This window comes from Hirundo rustica, chromosome 1, assembly GCF_015227805.2.
Source record: "Hirundo rustica isolate bHirRus1 chromosome 1, bHirRus1.pri.v3, whole genome shotgun sequence".
Lineage (NCBI taxonomy): Eukaryota > Metazoa > Chordata > Aves > Passeriformes > Hirundinidae > Hirundo > Hirundo rustica.
In genome coordinates this window covers 130,877,726-130,899,172 of record NC_053450.1, presented here as the reverse complement: position 1 = coordinate 130,899,172, position 21,447 = coordinate 130,877,726, and the positions used below count along the sequence as shown (strand labels likewise).

The following is a 21,447-nucleotide window of genomic DNA, read 5'->3' as shown; positions in this document are numbered from 1 at the left end:
TGTGAGTATGAGTGTTTTTAGATTTTGTGCTTTCTCTTATATGTAAACAAAGGAAACAGGACAGATGGGTATTCTGATTCTTTTGTCCCAGTGTTACAGCCCTATTTTTAGCGTTTAAAGTATTTTGCAGTAGAATTTAGAAAACCTTACCAGATTAGGTTTTCAGATGAGGGTTAACCACAACTAAAAGACAGACCAAGCAGTGTGATGCTGCAAGGACATTTATTGACAAAAGGCACAGATATTGATATCGTTTTAGCTTCTGCATAATAATTTCCAGTTGTCCAGCCTACTCGTGATTTAGTACATAGCAAGCTATAATGTATCTTTTTTCTTTTGCTCAATTAACTTACCACAGCAGGTTGTTCTGTTCTTTCGGAGAGGGACACAGTTTCTGCAGATCCTTCTTTATGTGTCCTTCTCAGTTTCTGCAGTTCTTTCTCACAGCTTTTCCTCACAGCTCTCGCTGTACAATCTTCGGCAATTCAAGCAAATTGTTCATGTCATTTAACTCATTCTGCTCTGCAACACGAGGTATCGAGGTCTGAACTTTGTTACATTTTAAGACAATCTAGTGGGTCAAACAAAAAAACCTGAATATGAATTGCAGTTACAAAGTTAAAAGGATTTCTGCTTGTTTGTGTTTTATTGACACCTTCTAGCATTTGTTTGGTACTTGTGTGCACATTGTCAGCATGTAGTGTTTTGTAAACATGGTAGGTTTTATGACTTGTCAGTGCGTTTCCAATATCAACGCTCTAAACACTGCCAACTTTCTACAAGTGCTGTCAAGTACCATATTTTGTAATTACTGCAATAATGAGTGCTGTAATTGCATGTACTGTATAGATGTGCCTTTCTGTCCTGTGTAGACAGAAAATTGATATTTTCTGCAAGTTAAAATGGTATCCAGAGCATATCAGAATAATTGTTTAGAAACTGTTTTTTTTTTCTTCTTTCAGTGTAATGTGAGGTTGCACAAATAGAGTTACGCATATTGGAGGATTTTAAAGCCCCAGATTTTTTATATATAGTGCTATACTTAGGACATACTGATGTGTACCCATTGAAGACAAAGGGGGTTCACTGATATTAAAGTAATTTAATCGAATATTGTTTTTTGCAAGAAGTTGAACCTCAGCTTTTGATCTCATAATCTTGTATTTAGTGACGTCTTTCTTACTATTCATGTTGCTTTAGCTGTCTTTTGTAATGCTGAGAGCTTTGGCTGTTTTGAGGCTGAAGTTGACTGTACTTACAATCATACGTCTTCTTAGTGATATCCTCCTGCTTTTTGTGCAGCTCACTTCTGGGAATCCATTGAGCAGAAAATTTCTGCTGAAATATATTTTGTTTCTTTGTCTCAAAGCTGCTAATTTCAAAGTGTATTTTTGAAGGATATAATTTAGATAACATATTTAATCATAGTAACTGATAAAATGCTTGAGCTTCTAGCTTTTAAAGGTCATTTCCAGAAGTAATGTACAGTAATGACGTATTTCTAATGAACAAGTTAGAAGTCCTGCTAGAAGCAGAGTTACTGACTGTTGGATTTTAGGCTTATTGATATGTGGAGGGGTTGAGTCCTGTTATTGTGTTGTTTTTTATTCTTTCAGGGATATTAGTAAGAGACAGAGCAGTCTAAGATGAAAGAGAGCCTGTTGCACTTTTTTCCTCACTGCAGTAACTAGGTAAATCTTTAAAATACCTTCTAAATCGACCTTGCACCCATATTTTAAGGCTGGTTAACAACAGACACAATGTAGCTGCATCTTCCCTTTCTCTGTGGGAATTACTGAATGGTGTAAACTTGAAAAATTTGTTTTATGTAACCTTACAGTATTTTTTTCCTTCTTGCTGAACTATTCTATTCTGTAATTTAGAGAAAATGAACATTAAGTCACTATAACTTTTTTTTTTTTTTTTTTTTTTTTCCCAAACTAGAAGAAATGTAGTGGAAGCATTTAAGTCTTCATCACCATTGTTTCTTTGCAGAAGTCATGGCTGAAGGTGTTGGGTGGTGTTGGAAGTGTTGATACTTGCATGAAATAACCATACAAATAGTTATTTTTTGTGGGCCATCAAATACCATTTACTTACAATCAGTTTCTTGCTTCTTATGATTGCATAGTGAAAGCATGGGGTTTTGTAGTAGAATTTGGATTATGATAGGCCATCTGTATTGAGGTAAGAATTCATATTACATCAACAATCCTTGAAACTTCATCACCTTCTGACTGAAGTCTGTAATGCCCTTATGTGTACTCCGCTGGCTGATTTTTGACCTGGTGAAGGAAAAGTGTTGTTCATAAGATGGCAGTTTTTAAAGTGTACACATGATGGCAGCAAATACTTAGCTAGAGAAGCCTTGTTCCTATGCTAGAGAAGAGGCTGCTGAATTTTCTGATACAAATGAGAATTCCGACAGACTGAATTATTGTTAAATTATTTATTGAAATAAATATTGAGAATTGTTAACTTACTGATGCAGATCTTGAGAAGGCTTTTCCATTAGAAAACTTTACTGAGGTTTCCACCTGATTATATTATCATAATGTGCTTTCTGGTTTGGATTTGCATTGGTAAACGCTTGGGCACAGGGTGTGACTCTTGTGGATGGTGCTGGGCAGGGCCAGGAGTTGGACTGATCCTTGCCTTGTGGGTCCTTGCCAACTTGGCATTTTCTGTGATTATAAAATTCGGATCAGCCGTGGTAGTGCCTAGGAGAGTATGCTCAGAGCAGATGGAGCCTCAGTATGTATCCACATACGAAACCCTTTTAAAAAGTTTTATTTATTTTATTTTTTTCATAATGGATCTATTGAGTTTTAAAGCAACTGTATTTTTGGAAGTGTACAGTAATAACCCAAATGCAATTTTTTTTTCACCAAATGAAAAGCTTTATTGTTAGTAGTGTCACATTTTAGATGCTGTTACAAAATACATTGCTATTGCATAGTACTGTTTAGGAAGTTTTCTTTAAAAATGAAATTATAGTATAAAATATTATTTATTCCTGCTTTATTCCTGCATGCCAGTGAAGCATTTAAACTGGATCTCTTTCTCTTTTTTCTTCCCCTTCCAAAATGAATATGGCATGTGTTCAGTTGTCCGCTATGATATTTTAAGCCAAGAAGTTACAGTTTGCCACAGTTCCAATGATAAAACCTTGTGGAAGGGGTAGGTCAGCTTTTGGCTGTGGTACAAGCAGGCTGCTCTAAAATTAGGGATATTTTGGTTCATGTTCAGTTACTAGTTCTGTCTATGTACTTTATTTGCAGTAGTTTAAACTTGATTTTATGCTTAGAATTAATTTTAAGGTGTTCAGCAAGTCATGATATTGAGTTGTTTTCTGGGCCTTTTAAATTCAGTTTATTGTTCACAGTGAAGTACCCTGGTGAGCTCTTTGACATCCACTACAGTGAGTCATTGTAAGAATTTATTTAAGAGATCCATGATGTGAAGGGTTTTAATTAAATAGCAAACATATCTTTTGTTCTTCAGTTCAGCTGCTGATTGAGAAGTGAGAAGAAATCTCATTGGTAGCACTAGCAATGTTGTTCTGTTTCATGGGCAATTCAGTACCATCAGTGTAACTGAAAGGAGTTACACTGTTGAGAAAAACATCATCATCCTATCAATCAAGAAGGAAGTGAGGGTTGCTTTGTGAATAATGTGAACTCTGATTTGTCTTTAAAAAAAAATTACTATTTTTTTACTGGTGAATCTGATTTTTGTCGAGTGCTTGTCTGCCAGCAGGTGCCACTCCTCAGCAGCAGACTAGTTTCTCAGACTTAACCAAATAGAAGAAGATAGTTGTGGTAGACCCTTGTTTTTGGAAGCACTGCTGGCAGTTTTCCCAGGATTGACTTTGTTTTCCTCAATAAGAACAACCTATGCTATAAACAATTAAATATTTATATTTTACAATGGAGCTGTTTAAAGGTTTGTTTTCTGCTGATGCATTAAACCCCAGGGCTGCAAAAATGGTAGTATGTGGGGTAAGATGCCTTTGTTCTTCAAAGTATTTTAGTTGAATAGAGGATGACCCAGAAATCCTTTAGGTCTGTGTTGGAATCGCTGAAAAGATGTAATGAAAAAGACTTGGAAGCTGAAGTCTCAATGGTTTGTAATAGGCCAAGTCCTTGTAACACCTTTCAGCATATGGAAAAACAGATGGCCCAGTTTTAAGTGTAAGAAGGAGCTAAGAAGCTGTGCAGTGAAAATAGACAAGGAAATCCCGGTAAGAATATTCTGGCTGTCATTTCTAAATTTTGAAAAGACATTGTCCTGTGATTATGTGTCCTGGGGCATGAATAATGATATACTGCTATATCTAAACTTCAACAGCTATCTTTTTAACAGCTGGTGTTTTGGATATGGGCAAGGCCTCTCTAGACATCTGCAGCTGAAGACTATTTTGATAATTGGTAAATATGGTTGGACCACCAGACCCTGGATTGAGATGATGGATGTCACCTTTCCAGCCTCCTCCCCTTCCATCTGACTGCCACTAATGGAACTACTCTTGCTATGCTATCAGGTTTTTGATTTTTCACACAAGACCACACATGTGTGTTGTTTAAGTCTAAACAGTTTAGTTTTATTTTCCTGGTGAGAGAAGATCTGTTATTTTTTATATACAGATATATATACATGTATTAGGCCTCCTCACTTTAAAAATAATGCAGGTGGCTGTTGGGAAAACTGTGAAGATCTGGGGATGCCATTTGAGCTCTGGAGAATTAACTGTGAAAACTGAAAAAGACCATCAGTACTATTTTTATTGCATTCCCACATGTTTCCTGGGAAAGTTCTCCTTTAACTTCTAGTTTGTGTTTCATCAGCTCTCCCTTGGAAATGGTAAATTCTACATTTCGCTGTATTTCCATCACTTTCAGGAAAAAGTGTTTCTGGCTTCATCTGACATTACAACAAATCACCTTCTCCTAAGGATATTTTCTGGAGCATTGATTAGTATCACTTACCTTGTGTTAACTAACTCAAGTGTTTCACAGACTTAATTTTCTAGATGTTAACTATTTCCAACCTTTTGGGATTGTTTATTTTCTGTATTTGTGTATCCATAGCTGTGCAGTATACATGCATGGTGTATTTCAGGGGTTTAGCACCATCTACTTCATTGACTGTTTAGTGGTTTTGACTTGAAGCAAAGTATATTGAAATCACAGGGTGATTCCAGTGGGTTCTTCTGAAACTGCAAGTGTGCTAGACAGTCTCCTCAGTGGACAGTAGCTCAGGGTGAATTTGAAGTTCCTTTCAGCTCTTTTACTGAAGTGTGAAGGTAAAGCTATTCATGTATCAGAGTGTTTAGTTAAGAGAAAAGAGTTGGAATTTTGCAGTTGGAGAACTTAAACATTTCCTGTTTGCATGCAAGCAAACCTTTGTATGAATTCTGCTTGACAACATTCCAAATGACATGCAGTCTTTGGAGCCTTCACAGTGATGGGATTTTGGAAAAAGTTATCCCAATACAAAAACTACACACCACAGAGGAGATACTAAGACAAAAGCAAGCAGCGTATGAAATAAGCTTTTGGCTTGGGAACAGGAATACACCTTTTGCAGAGTGTGCTGGGGACTGTTTGGCCACAGCACTGTCGAGCTAAAGGTGGGTCTGTACTGCTGAACTGATGTGCTTGGGCTGCTTTGCAGCTGGCAGTGGAACAGCCCATTTCCTTGCTGTTAAACTCTTACGCTCCAGAGCAGAGTGGCCTCATCCAAACTGCCTGCTGGGAGCAGTTGCTGATCTGTGCCAGTTCACTGGCTGAACCTGGGAGTTGTTTCGCATAAAGATGGTTGTCCTTGATCAAAACCTGTGCCAGCTCCCAGGGTGGATGGTAGAGTTCTAGTACCTTCTCAAAGCATTCCCCGGTGCTGCTATAAGTTGTTACTGCAGACAAGGCTCTGACTCCTCTGCTGTCAAGTGCAAGTGCTGCTTTTGTTCTGAATTCTCTCTGTCACACATTAGCAGATTCTCAACAACTGTTGGATTTATCTGCCTTTCTCCAAATCAAGAGTTGTCATATCTGAAATCCCTGTGGAGATTGAGCTGTCTAAGAAAAAAGCTCTGAGCTCTCTAGTGCTGTTCTGCTGCTGGTCTGGTGAAACAAGAAGAGACTCTCTAGGCCTTAATGAAATGGCTTGTCAAAGCTGGGCACTGTATCTGCACAGTCGCATTTGTGAATGTTCAGCTCTGGGAAGGTGGAAAGTATATTCCTGGAAGGAAAAGAAAGTGAAAAAACCCACCTTTGCTGTCTTTTTAACCAGGAAGGATTGCCAGACATGTGTTTCATTATTCTGCATCCTAGATCTACAAAATATTATTTGAATACTAGCATTAAAAAAAAAAAAATCATTTCTGATTCAATTCGAAGAGAGCATTCACTGCAAATTCAGAGGCTTCTGGAGCATGTAGTCCATCTGCTGTTCATAGTTGTGCTTTGTGTTGATAAGACAAGTAACACATTTTTCCCTTTTACTGGCCTCCTTCTGAAATGTCATGGGCCAGGTTTACACTCATGGGCCAGAGATGAGAATGAGTTTGGGAATATTGTTTTGTGTGGTGCCTCTGAGAGGGTGTTGTATGGGTAAAGGAAAAGCTGCATGAAGAAGACCTGTTAACTTGTTTGGGTAATGATGGGTATAGAGGAACTCCCGAGTTCCCTTGAAAAACTAGAGCTGCTATCATCTTACACAATACTTCAAGGGCAAGTGGGCAGAAAATAAACCTTTGGGTAATGCCAGTTTGTGCATTTCTAATTAATGCTTTATTGTCACTGAGCCTAATTTGGTGAACTGTTTAGATGTACTTTGTAATTTTGACAGTTGTTAAGATGTACTTGGTTAATTTTGATCAGATTTTTTTTTTTTTTTTGAGTGCTATTGCATAGTGTGTATTGTGTTGTCAGTGGAAAGGAGATTTTGTTCTTCTTTTCACTTGCATATTGTACAAGTAAAGCTTCAGTGACTTTGGTATAGTGAGGAAAATTATAAATGCAGTCTGTTTCTTTTCTGAAAAAAGCTGCTAATAAAGTTTTATGAAAGAATAGGATGAAAACTAGCTTGTCTATAAAGTAAAAGTTTGTATGCTAAAAGAGTTTGAATAAATCAGCTGATTATTGAATAATGTCAATGTTATATTACTGATCTTTTAAGTATGTGAACTTGTCTGTCTTAGTGAACTTTGTAGTTGATTTAGTTATTTTGAAATAGTTGCCTTGAGGGAAGAAGAGAACTGCTTGATATAGTATGATATCTTCAGTACTGAAACATTTGAAATCTGATAATCCTCAAAACATAACATCAGATCTTAACAATAACTTGAGATTTGTATTTTAAATATTTTTAACTTGGAGGTAAGCATTAAAATATAACTTGGACTAATCTTGGGTTTTTGATGAATGGAGTAATAAAGCAGAGGTAGTCTGAAAAACCTTAACTAGAAGGGCCATTTTAGATCAGGTGTTTGTGGCCTCATGCAGTCCTTTACATAAACCCTTCTGGGTTTTGCTTGTAGAGGATGTGTAGAAAATATTTGACTTAAGGTATAATTTTCAAATGTTAGCTGAGAAGGTTCCCAAAGTTTCTTATGTTCAAACCAAACAAACTACAATTCTAAAAGTTGGTTGTAACCTAAGTCATAGTCACAGCTGAATGGTACTGAAGTGCATGTGCTGACTCAGCACTCTGAAGGTGTGATCACTGACACACATTGGTGTCCTTTGTGGCAATTTTAATCACTGGGTTTCATGCCAAGAGTAATATAACCTGAAAAATTTTAAATCATACTGTGTTGGGTTTTGCCTAATAATTAGTTAAGTTTAGATAGAAATGTAACTCTGTGGGTGTGATGTTGGCAGTGTGTTTATGCTTCAACAATATGTTTAGTATGCTTTAGTTCAGTTTGTCTGTTTTTCTACAGACACAAGTCAGCCATATAAATTCCGTATGCTGTTGAAATGAGGATTAATGTGCTAGACAGTGTGGAATGTAACTGTGGTGGAACAGCTTTCAGTGGTAAGAGCTTGGAAACCTGTATTATACTGATGTGAATGCTGCCTACATCATTATTAATTTTATTATATTGTTTTTGATGGATTGTTTGCATACTTATTTGCACAAATAACACACTTTTAATGCATAGTAACAAGTATAAGAATTAATAAAGTGTATGAGTTTGTGCATATTTTTCTTTTGAAAATCAATGCCGTGGTATCTAAAAGACTTTGTTCCAGTCCTTCATGCCATTAGATTGATATCTAACAGTTTGAATTTATTTAGTAGTCTAGCAGAAAGCATGCAGCAGTGTGCAGTGGATTTAATTGCAGTGTGAATGAGCTATTTGAATTTGTTTTATTTTTCTTTGTCTTTTTTCTTCTCACCTTCAGATGTTCAATTCTGTTGTGTGAGATGAAATTCTCATGATCCCTTCTACTATTCAGCATATCCCATTTGTTGATTAAAGCTTTTGGTACAGTGATGCACCTATCACTGAGTACTTACCAAGTTACCTTCCAAAGGTTTCCTTTTTCCTGAGTAATGGAACTTTTTTATTTTCATTTGTGGTTAGGTAGGTTGTAGGAGCGTTGTTGAGGGAAGATAGATTCTGAAAGACATTTCAGAGAGGTATGATAATTTTGACAGCAGCTGTAGCAGAACTTTCCTGGGGAAATTCTCCACCTACCTGATGAAATAAAGCATTACCAAGCTGGGCTCTGTAAAGGAAGATGTTTTGCAAAGCTGTTGTTTATAAATTCACTGCTGTAGTGAATATAGCAAAGAGTTCAGTGAAGATGAAGAAATCTGCTTTATTTTTCTCGTAAATGTAGTAGAATACAAACAATCCCATCACTTTTCCCCCATGCTATATAGTCTTTTTTCAATGTTTTCAACTACTGAGACATTAAAAATTCTTGTTAAAATCTTATGCTTTAACACAGAAATGTTACGTTTTGTTCCAGTTTTCAAGGGCAGCAGTCACTTGTCAAGGCTAGTCCTTCACTGCAGCAGCAGGTGGACTTCAGGCTGACTTTACTGTAGTGCAGGTGCCTGTGGGTCAGAGGTCCGTGGGGAGCATTCAATGTCTAGCCCATAGGGACATTTAACAAGCAGCCCACAAGTGGGTTTTGGAAGGAGTGTTTATTCCAGTTTAGCCCTGTCTTCTCTGACAGAAGTGATGCACGTGCTGGGATGGCAGAGGAACCCTTGCAGTCTGATGTCTTTTTGTGCCTGGCCAGTGCTCAGAGCTGTGACTTGCAGCAAATGTGTGCTGTGCTCACCTGCTGCATCTCATGACAGAAGTGGGAGGGAGGGCTTTCCCCTACATTGCTACACAGATGTAGTGGGACTGGTCTAGGCTCCCCTCTCAACTGGTGCCTTCACAAATTACTTTTTTTCAAAGTCACATGAAACATTCTGCAGGACAGCAAGTCATGCTAATATTCATCCCCACCTTTAAGACTGAAATAAACCCCTGCTCACAAAGACCCCGTGAATTACCACTCATTGTGATCCATGAGGTTCTGCTCTGCTTGTGGGCAGATATACACAAGACTTTCTTTTCTATATTTGTATTGGCTAGTAAGCAAAATCCATTAAGATGTATAAACAACTCAAAAATAATTCAAGTTTTTATTGCTCAAATTGAATTGTATTGTTTTAAGTAAGTCCAGAGTAATTTTAAAGCCATGCAACTATAAGCTGAGATAATTCCTTAGCATTGAAAAGTCTTGAAACAGGAATGAAACTTGAATATCTTTAGTATTCTCTGACTGGTAGGAACCATATTTATTGTATCATCAGTGGATGGCAGGCAGAGATTTTTCTAAACTTACTATATAGTCTGTTTAAAACTCTTCCTGATCATATACAGTAGAAAAAGAACTTGATTCTTAATTCAGTGTAAGCAAACAGTGCAGTGGTTTGACATTGATGCTAATGATAGGAGTGTTGGTGTGCAGAGAGCAGCTGAGCAGATATGGGTGCACCATACCAAAGTGATTAAATGGTACCACTTAGAGCAGAGATAGTTTAGCATGGGAGTTTAGGATGTTCAAGTAGAACTAGTATGTGACACTTTTCATTCATGCTATCTTTGCCACAGGCATTAATCCAGTGTTGCTGCTTTCTTTGAGTGAAGACCGTGGCACTTGGCTGTGGAAGCACCGGCAATGGTGCCAGAGCATAGAGCTGAGCTCACCTGACCAATTTTAATGTGGCACATCCCCATTTCTGAAAGGTTGCCCTGATATTTTCATAGCTCTGGTATTTTCACATGCTTTTTAAAGTATTGAAGTAAATCAACTTCTGTTCCAGTTCAACACATACCTGTTTGTTTGGGACCAGACACCCTGTTTTTGCACAGAGAAAAAGGAAGGGTTCTAGGTGGGTGAGAATTTTTAGGAATATGTAGGCAGTCTGGATTTTTGTGGTGAAATCTTTGAGCTTTGTTAACTGAGCGTTCACTTAAAAGTGAAGTACATACAGCTCTAAGCTCTTTGACATATTTGATTTCCATGCCTTTATTTTTCCCCTGTCCTGTTTTCCCTGTCATTTGCTAATTGACAGCAGACCTCCTTTAATAGCTGGAAAACCTCTGGCAATAGCAGGAAAAAAGAAGGAAAAAAAACCCAAAAAACCAAAAACAGAACAAGGTATGGGTTAGTTGCTTTTAAGGTATTTGTGGTATATAGATTACAGGAGAACATGTTGAGGCTTGAGTTTGATATGTATTTGATCTCCCCAAGAACAGTACAGCATATTTGATGGATTTTTTTCAGAAGTGCTTTCAGATTTATTGTCTCTACAGTACTTTATTGAATTTTGAAACTTGTTTAGCAGATGACTGAATTTTCCTTTTCATTTTCTGTGTAATCCCTCTAGTCTTCTGTGATAGCATGGCTGTCACTTGCTGTATTGTGGCAGACACTATAAAAATCCTTTTAAATGTCAGAGCTGTTGGATAAATGGATAGTGACTTGCAGATAGTTACAGGAGTTTTTTGGTTTCTCAGCCTGGAGGGCTCTCATGTAGTCAATAAAGATTCGTGCTCCCTTTTAGCAGTTCTTGACCGTACTAATGACACACTTGTTTTTTGCAGTTAACTTCTGTGGCTAGTTCTGAAGTAGTCCAGAAATTATATAAAAATCTGCAAGTTAAAAACCCTTGGTAAGATACATAGATTTGTAGGTTTGAGAGTTTTTTACATTAAGAAGCTGCTGAAAGAATAAGCCCAGGTTCAGAATGGGAACTTTTAGTTTTCTCTGAGCATCTTTGTCTGCAGTTACACCAGAGAACTCTCTGGCTACAGATGTTAAGGAACTTTATGTTGTAATTTTGAGAGCAATAAAACTAAAGATGGAGGAAATGCCATGATGTATTCTATTGCTTGGAGGATATGGAAGACTTTTTAACCTTTTTTGCCTTTTGTTAAGTATTGTGAAGTAGATGTTAATTGCAGTAACAAGCTTTCTTTCCACAGAGTGAATGTACAAAAGTATAAACCAGTGTGTCGTTTGTTGTCATAAGGAAAATGTCAGTTACATCAATTTGCATTTTTTTTCATACAGATGTCCTGTTGCTGCTATTTAAAAGTAAGAAGGACTGAATTGCAACCAAATGATTGTAGCCATATACACTGATTTATTTTTACAGAGTAGGACCTTCAGAAGTACCAGACTAAATGTCATACTTAGATAAGTAAAACCCTTTTAAGAATTCACCTGTGTTTCCCATTGGTGGTATTTTTTATTTTTTTTAAATCACGAGTCTGCCTGTGTGTAGGCTTTCTTTTATTGATGGCCAGTTTCTTAAGCAGTGCTCTGTGAAGAGCACACCTCAAAATGTTTGTTTTTTGTTGAAGAAGTTCGTCTGTTTTAAATGCCACTACAAGTGCTGAGGTAGGGCTTGTCTCTGTCCCCTCTTACTGGATGGACCATGGTAATATTGACCAAAGAAATCAGCCTCTGATTCAGTGTTTTCTGATGCCAAATTTGCTTTGCTAAATTAGTATCCCATGTATTGTGTTGGAACAGGTAACATTGACTATGTTCATTTAAAACTGGGGAAGTTTCTGTCTGTTTGTCCCAAGGGCTGAATCTGACTTCTACACTAATGACCTTCTTGTATGTTTATTGAATATAGCCCATGATTTTTGACTTAATTCATTCAAGCACGTATTTCTTCTACAGGTCCATTAAAGTAGAAATTCAGGGCACCCTCAGCAGAAAGGTTATTTGTGGTGTCATGGAAATCAATACAAGATGCCTATTAGTGGATTAATTTTTCATTTATACTTGAGGTTTTCTTCCTTGCTGTTACTAGTTTAAGGTTTTGTTTCTAACAAGCACGTAGAAATGCGTGCAATGGGAAAAATAAGAATACCGAATCTCTTTTGTATATATACATACACTTTGAATGTATTGTTAGATATAAATTGTGTAGAAGAACATGCATGGAAGTCTTTGACACGTTATCATCTGGGATATATAATCTTTTGCATGTTCTTACTACCTAGCGGTCTGGCAACTGATGTGGTTGTCTTGGAAACAGGCTTTATTTTCGTTTTGTGAATATCTAGATGTGAAATCATCTTCCTTGAAAATCTAGAAGTAATACTTCTGAAAGAAATAACTGCAGATTTAAGAAGCCTGTCCTCTGTTTAAAGAACTGATACAGAAGTCTGTAAGTGATGTTTGCATTGTGAGCTTTAATTATAGTTGTGTGCTTATGTTGCTAAAACAGTCTTTAGTGGTTTTTTTAGGTAAAATGCCTGTACTTTGTGTTGATACTTGTCTGGGAATTATCTGCAGTGAAACACTTTGCCAAGATTTCCTAGCTTAATGTTTAAATAGAAATATTACAGTGTAACTGATGCTTCAGAAGTGAAATTCCTAAAACCAAACTGATACTATGACTTCCAGTCTTCTGCCTTGCCTTGTTTTAAATTAACAGCATGCGATAAATCCTTGGGTATTGTGTGAAATTTTAACGCAATATTTGCCAGATAAAACATTGTTTTTTATTAGGCAGAGAGCTGCCATGTATGACATAAAATGTCAGTAGTAAAGCAGAAACTGAGTCAAGAAATAACCATCTTTCAGATTGCTGAGTTTACGTTAAGATTTGTATGAAAATGTGAAATAATGTTCCTGAAAATTATTTTTTCTGGTCTGTAGCTTATTTATTGTTATTTGTCAGAAGTATGATAGTTTGGTGTTAGCAATAGTGTATTTTTATCCTGATTTTTACAGATGAAGGTCCAGACTGAATAATTGTCCATGTTTTGTTCTTAATTGTTAAGTTTAATAAGTTTTCTAATGGAGGTTTTAATATATTTCTCTTCCAGGTATTTTTGTCTCCAATACCAATTTAAAAGGCTTTTAAATATGGATATGTACATCAGAGAAGAGTATTTTTTTAAGTCTCTCATAAAACAACTGTTTTTTTCAGTGAAACTCAGACTTTGAATAATACAACTTGTCCAAGGATAAAGAACCATGGCAAAATCTTGTTTAGCCATTGGAACCCAATTGTGTGACCGTTTCTTTTCGTTCTGCCTCCCATCACTTCCTCCTGCTTTATTTCTTGTGCTGCACCCACATTTCAGATTGATCTCTCTTTCCAGAACTTAATTGGCCATTTTATTTTTTCTTAAATGTTCAAGTATGTTCCAAATTTTTTAACTTCCTTATTCACTAGAATAAGATCAGGCTTCCTATGCAAGGCCTGAGATGAAGCTTATTGACCTAAGTGGAGAGAATCTTAAAGACTATGGTTGTTACCAGGTAATGCAAAAAGCTTTTAGTGGCCTGTATTTTGGCCCCAGTGTATAATAGTGGCATAAATATTCTGCACCCAGAAAGAAATAAATAATCACAGCTTGTTTTTCCACAAATAGTAGTTACTCTGATGTACTCTAATGGTGCTGTGTTCCATTTTGGCTGCAAAAGCATTTATATATGTTTACCTTGATGGCCAGGCCATAAACTTCCCACTTTCACCTCAAATTATATCTTAAATCTTACATTAAAAAGGACATAAAAATAACATTTTATTTAAGCTACAAACAAAGCTGAGTTACTCCTTGAGCTTTTTTCACATTCCTTTAAATAAATGTCATTTCTTCCAGTTTAACAATATTAGTTAACTGTGTTCAGAAAAAGCAGTCCATTTTATACCTTCCTGATCAAATAATAATTCTTCATGCTGATTACTAAGTATTGCATAATTATATTCCCTGGCTCCATTTTAGCTGAACAATTTTTCATTCTTTGCTCCCAAACTGCAAACAAGCAAGCAACCGAAAAAGAAAACCCCAAACCTCTTTTGGTAACAATTCTATATAGTTACAGTATGTGCATCATGGTGTTATGTGATCAGTTCCCTGAAATTCGTTGACAGTCAGGTACTGGCATCCTTCTTGTATATCCTGGGAAAACCTGGTATTGTTAAAGTTCTCGTGGCTTTTTCTTACAGATTCACTTTTAGTAAACTTTGATGTTTTCTTGTTCCTTTTATGATACAGAGATGCTGTCCTGGAGAGATGTGTTTTACCTCTGTGCATTGTAAGTGGAAATGGTGACATGGTCTTTCATCCCCAGAAATGAAATTGTGCATAATTCAAAGTTAGTTCTAAAGATAAAGAGGAAGTACAGATTTTTTTTTTTTTTTCTCTCATGTGTTTCACTTTAGGATGTTGCCAAGTCTGATGTCAGCAGCATAAGGAAAAGATAAAACAAATTCCAGGGGAGAGATTGTAGAGTCGTTCAAGGAGAAATGGTATTTTTGTTGCCTTTTGCAATTACAAAAGCGCAAAACAAAATAACTAAGAAACATTTTCCTTTACCATAAGCAAGGAAGTTGATTAGATAGTCATCTACAGCCAGAGACACAGACATGTAGTAGCTTTCTCAGTGATGAGACCCACATCTCTGGAGGACAATGTATCCAGTCATCACATCATGTTTAAGACAGAAGTTTCTTTCTCCAATGCCCAGCACAAAGACAAGCTACATCTCTAGCTTCTCTTAGGCACGTGATATTTAGGTGTGGGCAGTCCCATTGCAAGTGCATGGCTTGGCTTGAAATGATCTCTGCAAATCTGTCCATCTGATAATGGACTGAAACACAAAATAGCTTATCCACGCTGCACTTCACACAACTTGTTTTAGAGCTTCTCATGAATTACAATAGCTTGTTGTTGTTTCTTTCTTATATATGCTGGTGTGTTGTTACACGTCGTGGATGCTGAGGTGATTCAAATGCCACAAGAGAAAGTTGCTTTTTCGCCTTCTGTCAAGACTCTCAGTAGGAGCTGGACATCTTTATTCCCTAGAGGTCCTCTGCTGTGCTGGGTACCTCAGAGTGAAAGTCTCGATTCTTCATTCTGTTGCCCTTTTCCTAGAAATTACTATTTTAATTATTCACATAAGAAACTCTTCTAATGCTGCCATATGTCATTACTTGGTATCATTCAAATATAATTTGATAGATATTTTCAAAAACAGGGGGAAGGCTTACTCAGAACTCCTTGTAGTATATTGATTTTTTCTTTTTTTTTAACGTGTTAATGGTGTGACCTTTACAAAACCAAAAGTGTTTTGAAATTTAAAATTTGAAATTGATAATACATAGCTGCTGTTAAAGGATGTGGGACTTTACATAGGTGTTTATTCACATCAGTTAATTAATTAGGCAGTAATTGTATTTTACGCAATTTTTAAAATATTTTGGGATATTTTTAATGGCCTTACCTGATGAAATACAGATTGTTATGGGTTAATGTGTATGTGAGTGCATGAAAATGCTCGCTGTAGTGGTGTATTAAGCTGACCTTAAATGTGGTATAATTTTCCTGGGTTTATTACTGCATTTCTAACTATACTTACAGCTTCAGGTAAAATGTATGAAGATACTCTGGAATTTCATGGGGTGTAGCACCCATTTAAAAATCACTTCTGCAATGCTGCATCTTTTTCTGATTCTCAGTTTAACATCAAAACAGTTTTGCAGTAAAAAAATATAATAAACAATTTGCAGAATTCTGTCTGAATGAATATGAAATAATTTAACGTATCTCTACACAATAATAAGAGCAGGGTGCTCCTTGCTGTGCTGTTCGTTCACAGCTGTGTCTTCATGCTGTCACCCTTAGCAGCATGTGTTTGATTTTCCTCTGTGTAGCAGCAGAAATGCTGCAATTTGAAATTAACTTCCAGGGAGCGATGACAATGGCCTGTTCAGGTCATGCTAATTTTTTTTTTTTATGTCACCCTGAAAAAAATGAATTTAAAATAAACCAGTGACATTTTTATACTGCCAGACTGTGCCCTGTTTAACACATTTCAGAATAGCATTTTCTGATCTGACCACAGTAATGTTTTTTATCAGTGCTGTCATTGATTTGGTTGCAAGTGGAGGTAGTCTTTTTGGAATGGATGAATACTTCAGCTTTACACTTCAACTGCTTAAAGGAGATAAAAATTTTAGACCTTTTTTAAAGAGAAAATCTGACTAGAAAGTGAATTGTATAGGTAGTCACTGTGAACAGACATAACTTACTGAGATTTTTAGAGTTGTTGTCTAAAGAGCAGCATTGTACATGTTTAGGAGGATGCCAGAGAAAATAAAAATTATGATTATTGTTCTTTCCAGTGAAAATGAGCAATTTAATTTTATGATTAAATCATAAATGTCTATCAGTACTTTGTATTAGCATATGAGATAAACGTGTGTCAGTGTGGACTAGGCCTGCTAGGAGTCTGTATATCTGACAGTCAGGGTGTGGGGTTTTTAGTTGTGTGATTTTTGCTTTTATTTTTCTATTTAATCCTTTATCAACCTGGAAAGCAAGAAGGCTGATGCTCTTTCTGTAATTTGTGGTATTTTAAACCTCAAATGTCACCAGTCCCTTTGCCCTTTTAATGAATTTGTGCATTTTGTGAAAGCCTATGAGTCAGAGAGCAGAGGAGAACTCTGTATTTGCTTCACTTAGTGAATTTAAACAAAAAAACTCCTAAGGTTATTGATTATAGCAAACACTCACCTTTTGGTTTTTGTATAAATCATTTAGAGGTTTGAACATTTACTCATACAGGACTTTTAAGAGAGCCTGATGCTTTGGTTCAGCATGCGTGCTGTAGATGCCAGTGATCTGAGGCAGAACCATCACCTGTGAGGAGTGCATCAGACCTTTGAGGTGAGGGATCTGCCTCCACAGTGGCGATACGAAGGGTTTCGGGGTGTCTCTGTGGCTGCACACACTGATGGCAATGCAGTGACATGGCCAGTCTGCACCTTGGACTGTTACCTTGGGCCTCCTTTAAGGTGAGGAGGGTGTCTGTGATATGGATGGGACAGCAGGCTGGGATTTAATACAGAATCAATCAGCCATCTCCTGATGGTAGGTAAGTGGTCAGGAAAGGTGGTCGTAACTTGAACTTGATTCCAATCTTCTGTGTTTCTGGTGGTAGTCATATATTAGGGGGAAAGGCTTTTGCCATTCCGCTGGTGGTTTGGGTTTTGCTTTCTCTTTTCATGTAAAAGCCCAGAAAGTTTACAGCTGGTGCAGGCAGAGGATCATTACATTAAGGGCTACTTCCAAAGAAGCAACCAACCAACCTAGAAAAACCGCCAAGGAGGAGAGTCCCTCCTGTGTCCCTCTGCCATCCTTATCTAAGTTGAGTCTGGCTCTGTGAGGGTGCAGGATTATTTGTGTTCCATTTTGTATCTCCTGTCTCTGTTCTTGTGAGCACAGTGTGATCCATAACTGAAATAGGATGCCTTTGAAAAATCTGCAAAGGATTTGTGTCATGATTGACAACAAGGGAGTTTTGTTATATTTGGAAGATGCAGTGAAATATAACATAAAATGAATGGCAGAAATGAAGTAATTTTCCTTGTTTGAGGAAGCTAAGCGAGAATTTATTTCAGTTCTGCTGGTAAGGAAGATGACACTGGAAAATCATTAAATTCTGTATTTAGTAAGTTTTAATGAAAACTAGACCATACATGAACATACTGCTGCCTATCACCTGAGAGGAACTGTGATCATTGTGTTTTATAATGAAAGTTATATTATCGAAAGAACAAATGTTAGCTTCTCCCCCTTTTATTTTTTGTGTTTTAAACCTTTTTCGAGTTCAGCACATTAAGTTTGTGTGCTATTAGGAAAATGGTGCATTTTCTATATAGAAGCTGAATCTTAAATTACTATGTACCCTCAAATCATGTAGTACCTTTCCACAAATCACTGATCACATAATGATAGTGTTAATTTCTGAGAGAACAGTAATGTGTTAATCAGTTAAATATCCCAGGGTTTGCTTGTTCCTCAGCTGGTAACATAGGCAGAAAAAATGAGATATGCCCTATAGTTAATCTTATTTTCAGCACTTCTATAAAGGCTGAATTGTATTTTCTTTGATGCATCACTGACTTTGGTAAAATGAGGTGAGAAAGCTCCATTTTCTGTCAGGAGCCAACCAGAGCCCAGCATGTTTCCACTGTCCACTCTTGATTTTCTGTTCACATTGCAGATCAGTGTGAAACTGTGACCATTGAGAGTTTCTGGCACGTACAAAACGTTTGTTCGGCTAGAAAACGAGTGGGGGAAAAGAGGCAGCAGTGATGGGAGCCCACTGGAGTGCTGTGAAGCAGGACGCCTGGTGTAAGGAATAGGGGATGACCATGACCGTGTGTCTGGGGGCACTGTGAGAGTGGGCGTTGCAGCTTTGTTGAGGACCACCACTTCTGAGATTTGGATTCTATAATGCTGATGTGCTGGGAGATAAGATGCTGTGATGTTAGATTTAAAAAAACATTGCACACTATTTGTCAGTAACTAATTTGATATTTTTTGAAAACAGTCAACAGTTTGTAAAATTGTAACGGCTTTTAAATGGCCTTGAGTTGTATCTAGGTACCAGCCTCAGCATTAGCTGCAGGCTGCTCCCAGGTGGTTGTTGTTAGCAGCAGGGAGGACTTTTCTCCTGCTGTGGAACCTGCACTGGTAGAACACTGCATGGAGGGGTTCTTGGGATTTGTATGTTCAGTTAGAGCTCTTGATAAGATGTGAAGAGTTTTGCATTGCTTACTTTCATTATTGTTTCTGAATTATATGCTGTCAGCGTTGTTTGGTATAATGAAAGTGGTGTGGGGTTTGTTTGTGTGGGTTTTTTGGTTGTTCTGGTTTTGTGATTTTTTTTTTTGTATGTGGGTTTGTTAGTTTTTGTTGTTTTGGTTTTGTTTTTTTTTCCCCTAGTTCAGAGTCAGTACTGACTAGATTGTTCTGTGCAGAAATGAGAAGATAGAATAAAATAGAATGAGGTGGGATGGTTGATGTGTAACTGTCAGTATGTTATTGGTCTGCTGGGTAGTTTCAGAGATCACATTTCTCCATCTGCCTTGATAAGAAATTCTGTAAATTGTAAAGTTGAAGAAATTACATTAACCCATTACAATTTTTTATCTTATCATTACCATGTGGTTGTTCAATTGTTGGGAAAAAACCTATTTTAAACCCTACACCAGCTCTACCATGAGGTAATACCACTCAGGTGTAGGTTTACCACGGGAATTAACTGTGGTGTCACTGTTTCTGGATGCCTGCTTAATTTAAAAGCAGGAGAGGTGATGTTGGGAAGAACCTTGAAGAATCAGTTTGATTCAGAGCCCGTACAAATAAAAAATTCACTTTTGTTTGTTTTAGCTATCTGTTTTCTTTAAATAGCCATGAATCAAGCTTTGCAACAGGGCTGGTAAGATCCTGCCGACTTCAGTGAGGCTTGACTTAGTCCATTAACAATGCAATGTATTTATGTTAGTAAATTGCGTCATTTTGAAATTTATCACAGGCTCATTAATATCTTTCTTTCTTCTTGCCCACTTCTCTGGAATTATTAGACATACAGCTGAAGTAGTGGTTTTAGTTACTTTGCTGGTTATTGGATTAACAATTCAGTATGCAATGCCGAGTTTTCTTTTAGTTGAAAATTGGGAATAATGCTTTTCTGGATGTATCAGTTTACAAAGTGCATCCTATTGATATCCTGCTATACAGGAAAGATTATTTTAATACATATATCTGTAAATTTTGTTTTGTTTTAAGTAATAGCATATGATAGGGCATTTATCTGTACATGCATTTTAAACTAGCCACATAAAATTGTAGATACTAGAAATACTTTAATAACTTTTCTTTCTTAAAAAAAGTGTAAATTTGATGTCAATTAATAGACTGTTGTAGGAGCTTGTGTAAGAGTATGTTATTACAATAAAATGCTATTAAAAAAAGTTCACCTGAATCTTGCTTTTTATCAGTTTTGTGACTTTTCTATTTCTTTCTCATTAGAGCTATGCAGCAGTGATCCAACAACAAATTAATGAAGACAAACAAAACTTGAGAGAAAAGGCTGTATATGGAATCCAGCTCACAGAAGAAAAACTTAATGATTTCCGTGATGAACAGATTGGGCAGCTGAAGGAACTGATGGATGAGGCTACCAAACCTAATAAAAAAATCACCATTTCTAAAGACTCAGAATACAAACCCTAAAAGATTAAAAAAAACCCAAAAACCATAATGCGCATGGAAGTATTTTATAACTGCTTTTTCCAGTTTTACTTGAATGTGGTTTCTGTGAGATAATGGATGCTGCTGATCTATGGCTTGTGTGAAATGGATGTGTTTGGCTTTCTGTGCAAGAATAAATGGAAGAATGGAATAATCACAACATTTTTATGTTAATTGCATTATTTTTTCTCCTTTTTTTTCCTTCCTCCTAATGGATGTTGAAGACTGAAAGAATTTGGGAAAAGTAAATTGACATTTTTAAAATATGGAGTTGTTAGTTTTGGGTTTTCTTGTTTTGTAATCTTGGCATCTATAGGGCAAAACATCATTCTCTTAGTCTATCATCCTCTTCCATAATGGAAAAGATGCTATTAGCATTTATTTTCTGGTGAGGATTCAGTAGGCAAAGGAATGGCACTAGAGTGGGTTTGTTTTCATGGAAAGAAATGAGCAGTATTGGAAAAGCATACTGCTGGTGAAATTGGAAGTTGGTTTTCTTCTTGTGCTTTTTTGTGAAATGGACTTTAAAATAAAAGATCTAGCTCATGATTAAAGTAACCCTTGACTCTTCTGGAGAAAATTCTGTGGTTTTTTCAAAGCTAAATTCAGATTATTGTTAGTATCTAAAATTTTTAAAAAACTTTCATGAGTGGGTTGTGCTGTAGTTTGAATTCAAATGTTCTTTAAAAAGTTGGGATCCCATATTGTGCAGTATTTTGTACAGACCAGAATTTGTAAAGGACTCGATCAAAGAAATTATCCTGTTGATACTACTGTATGATGAGCATTAGTAATTAATTTCTAATAGGTTAAGTCTTCAATAAGACAATGTGTGCTTGTTGCAACATATA

At 36.6% G+C, this 21,447-nt stretch overlaps 1 protein-coding gene and 1 long non-coding RNA gene across 2 annotated transcripts in view; both read left to right on the top strand.

The window, feature by feature from the left end:
- The window catches only part of SDHAF3 (succinate dehydrogenase complex assembly factor 3), a 28,043-nt gene extending 7,287 nt beyond the window's left edge, over nt 1–20,756 (top strand). Inside the window, exon 2 of the mRNA XM_040085999.1 lies at nt 20,375–20,756. Coding sequence (XP_039941933.1) covers nt 20,375–20,578 — 204 coding nt within the window. The 3' untranslated portion in view covers nt 20,579–20,756. The remainder of the gene's footprint in view (nt 1–20,374) is intronic.
- On the top strand, nt 1,640–13,877 carry LOC120763027 (uncharacterized). The gene is made up of 4 exons (XR_005704008.1): nt 1,640–1,691; nt 7,946–8,040; nt 12,602–12,705; nt 13,370–13,877. It is a non-coding gene; the product is annotated as an uncharacterized LOC120763027 (long non-coding RNA).
- Nucleotides 20,757–21,447: the final 691 nt, after the last annotated feature.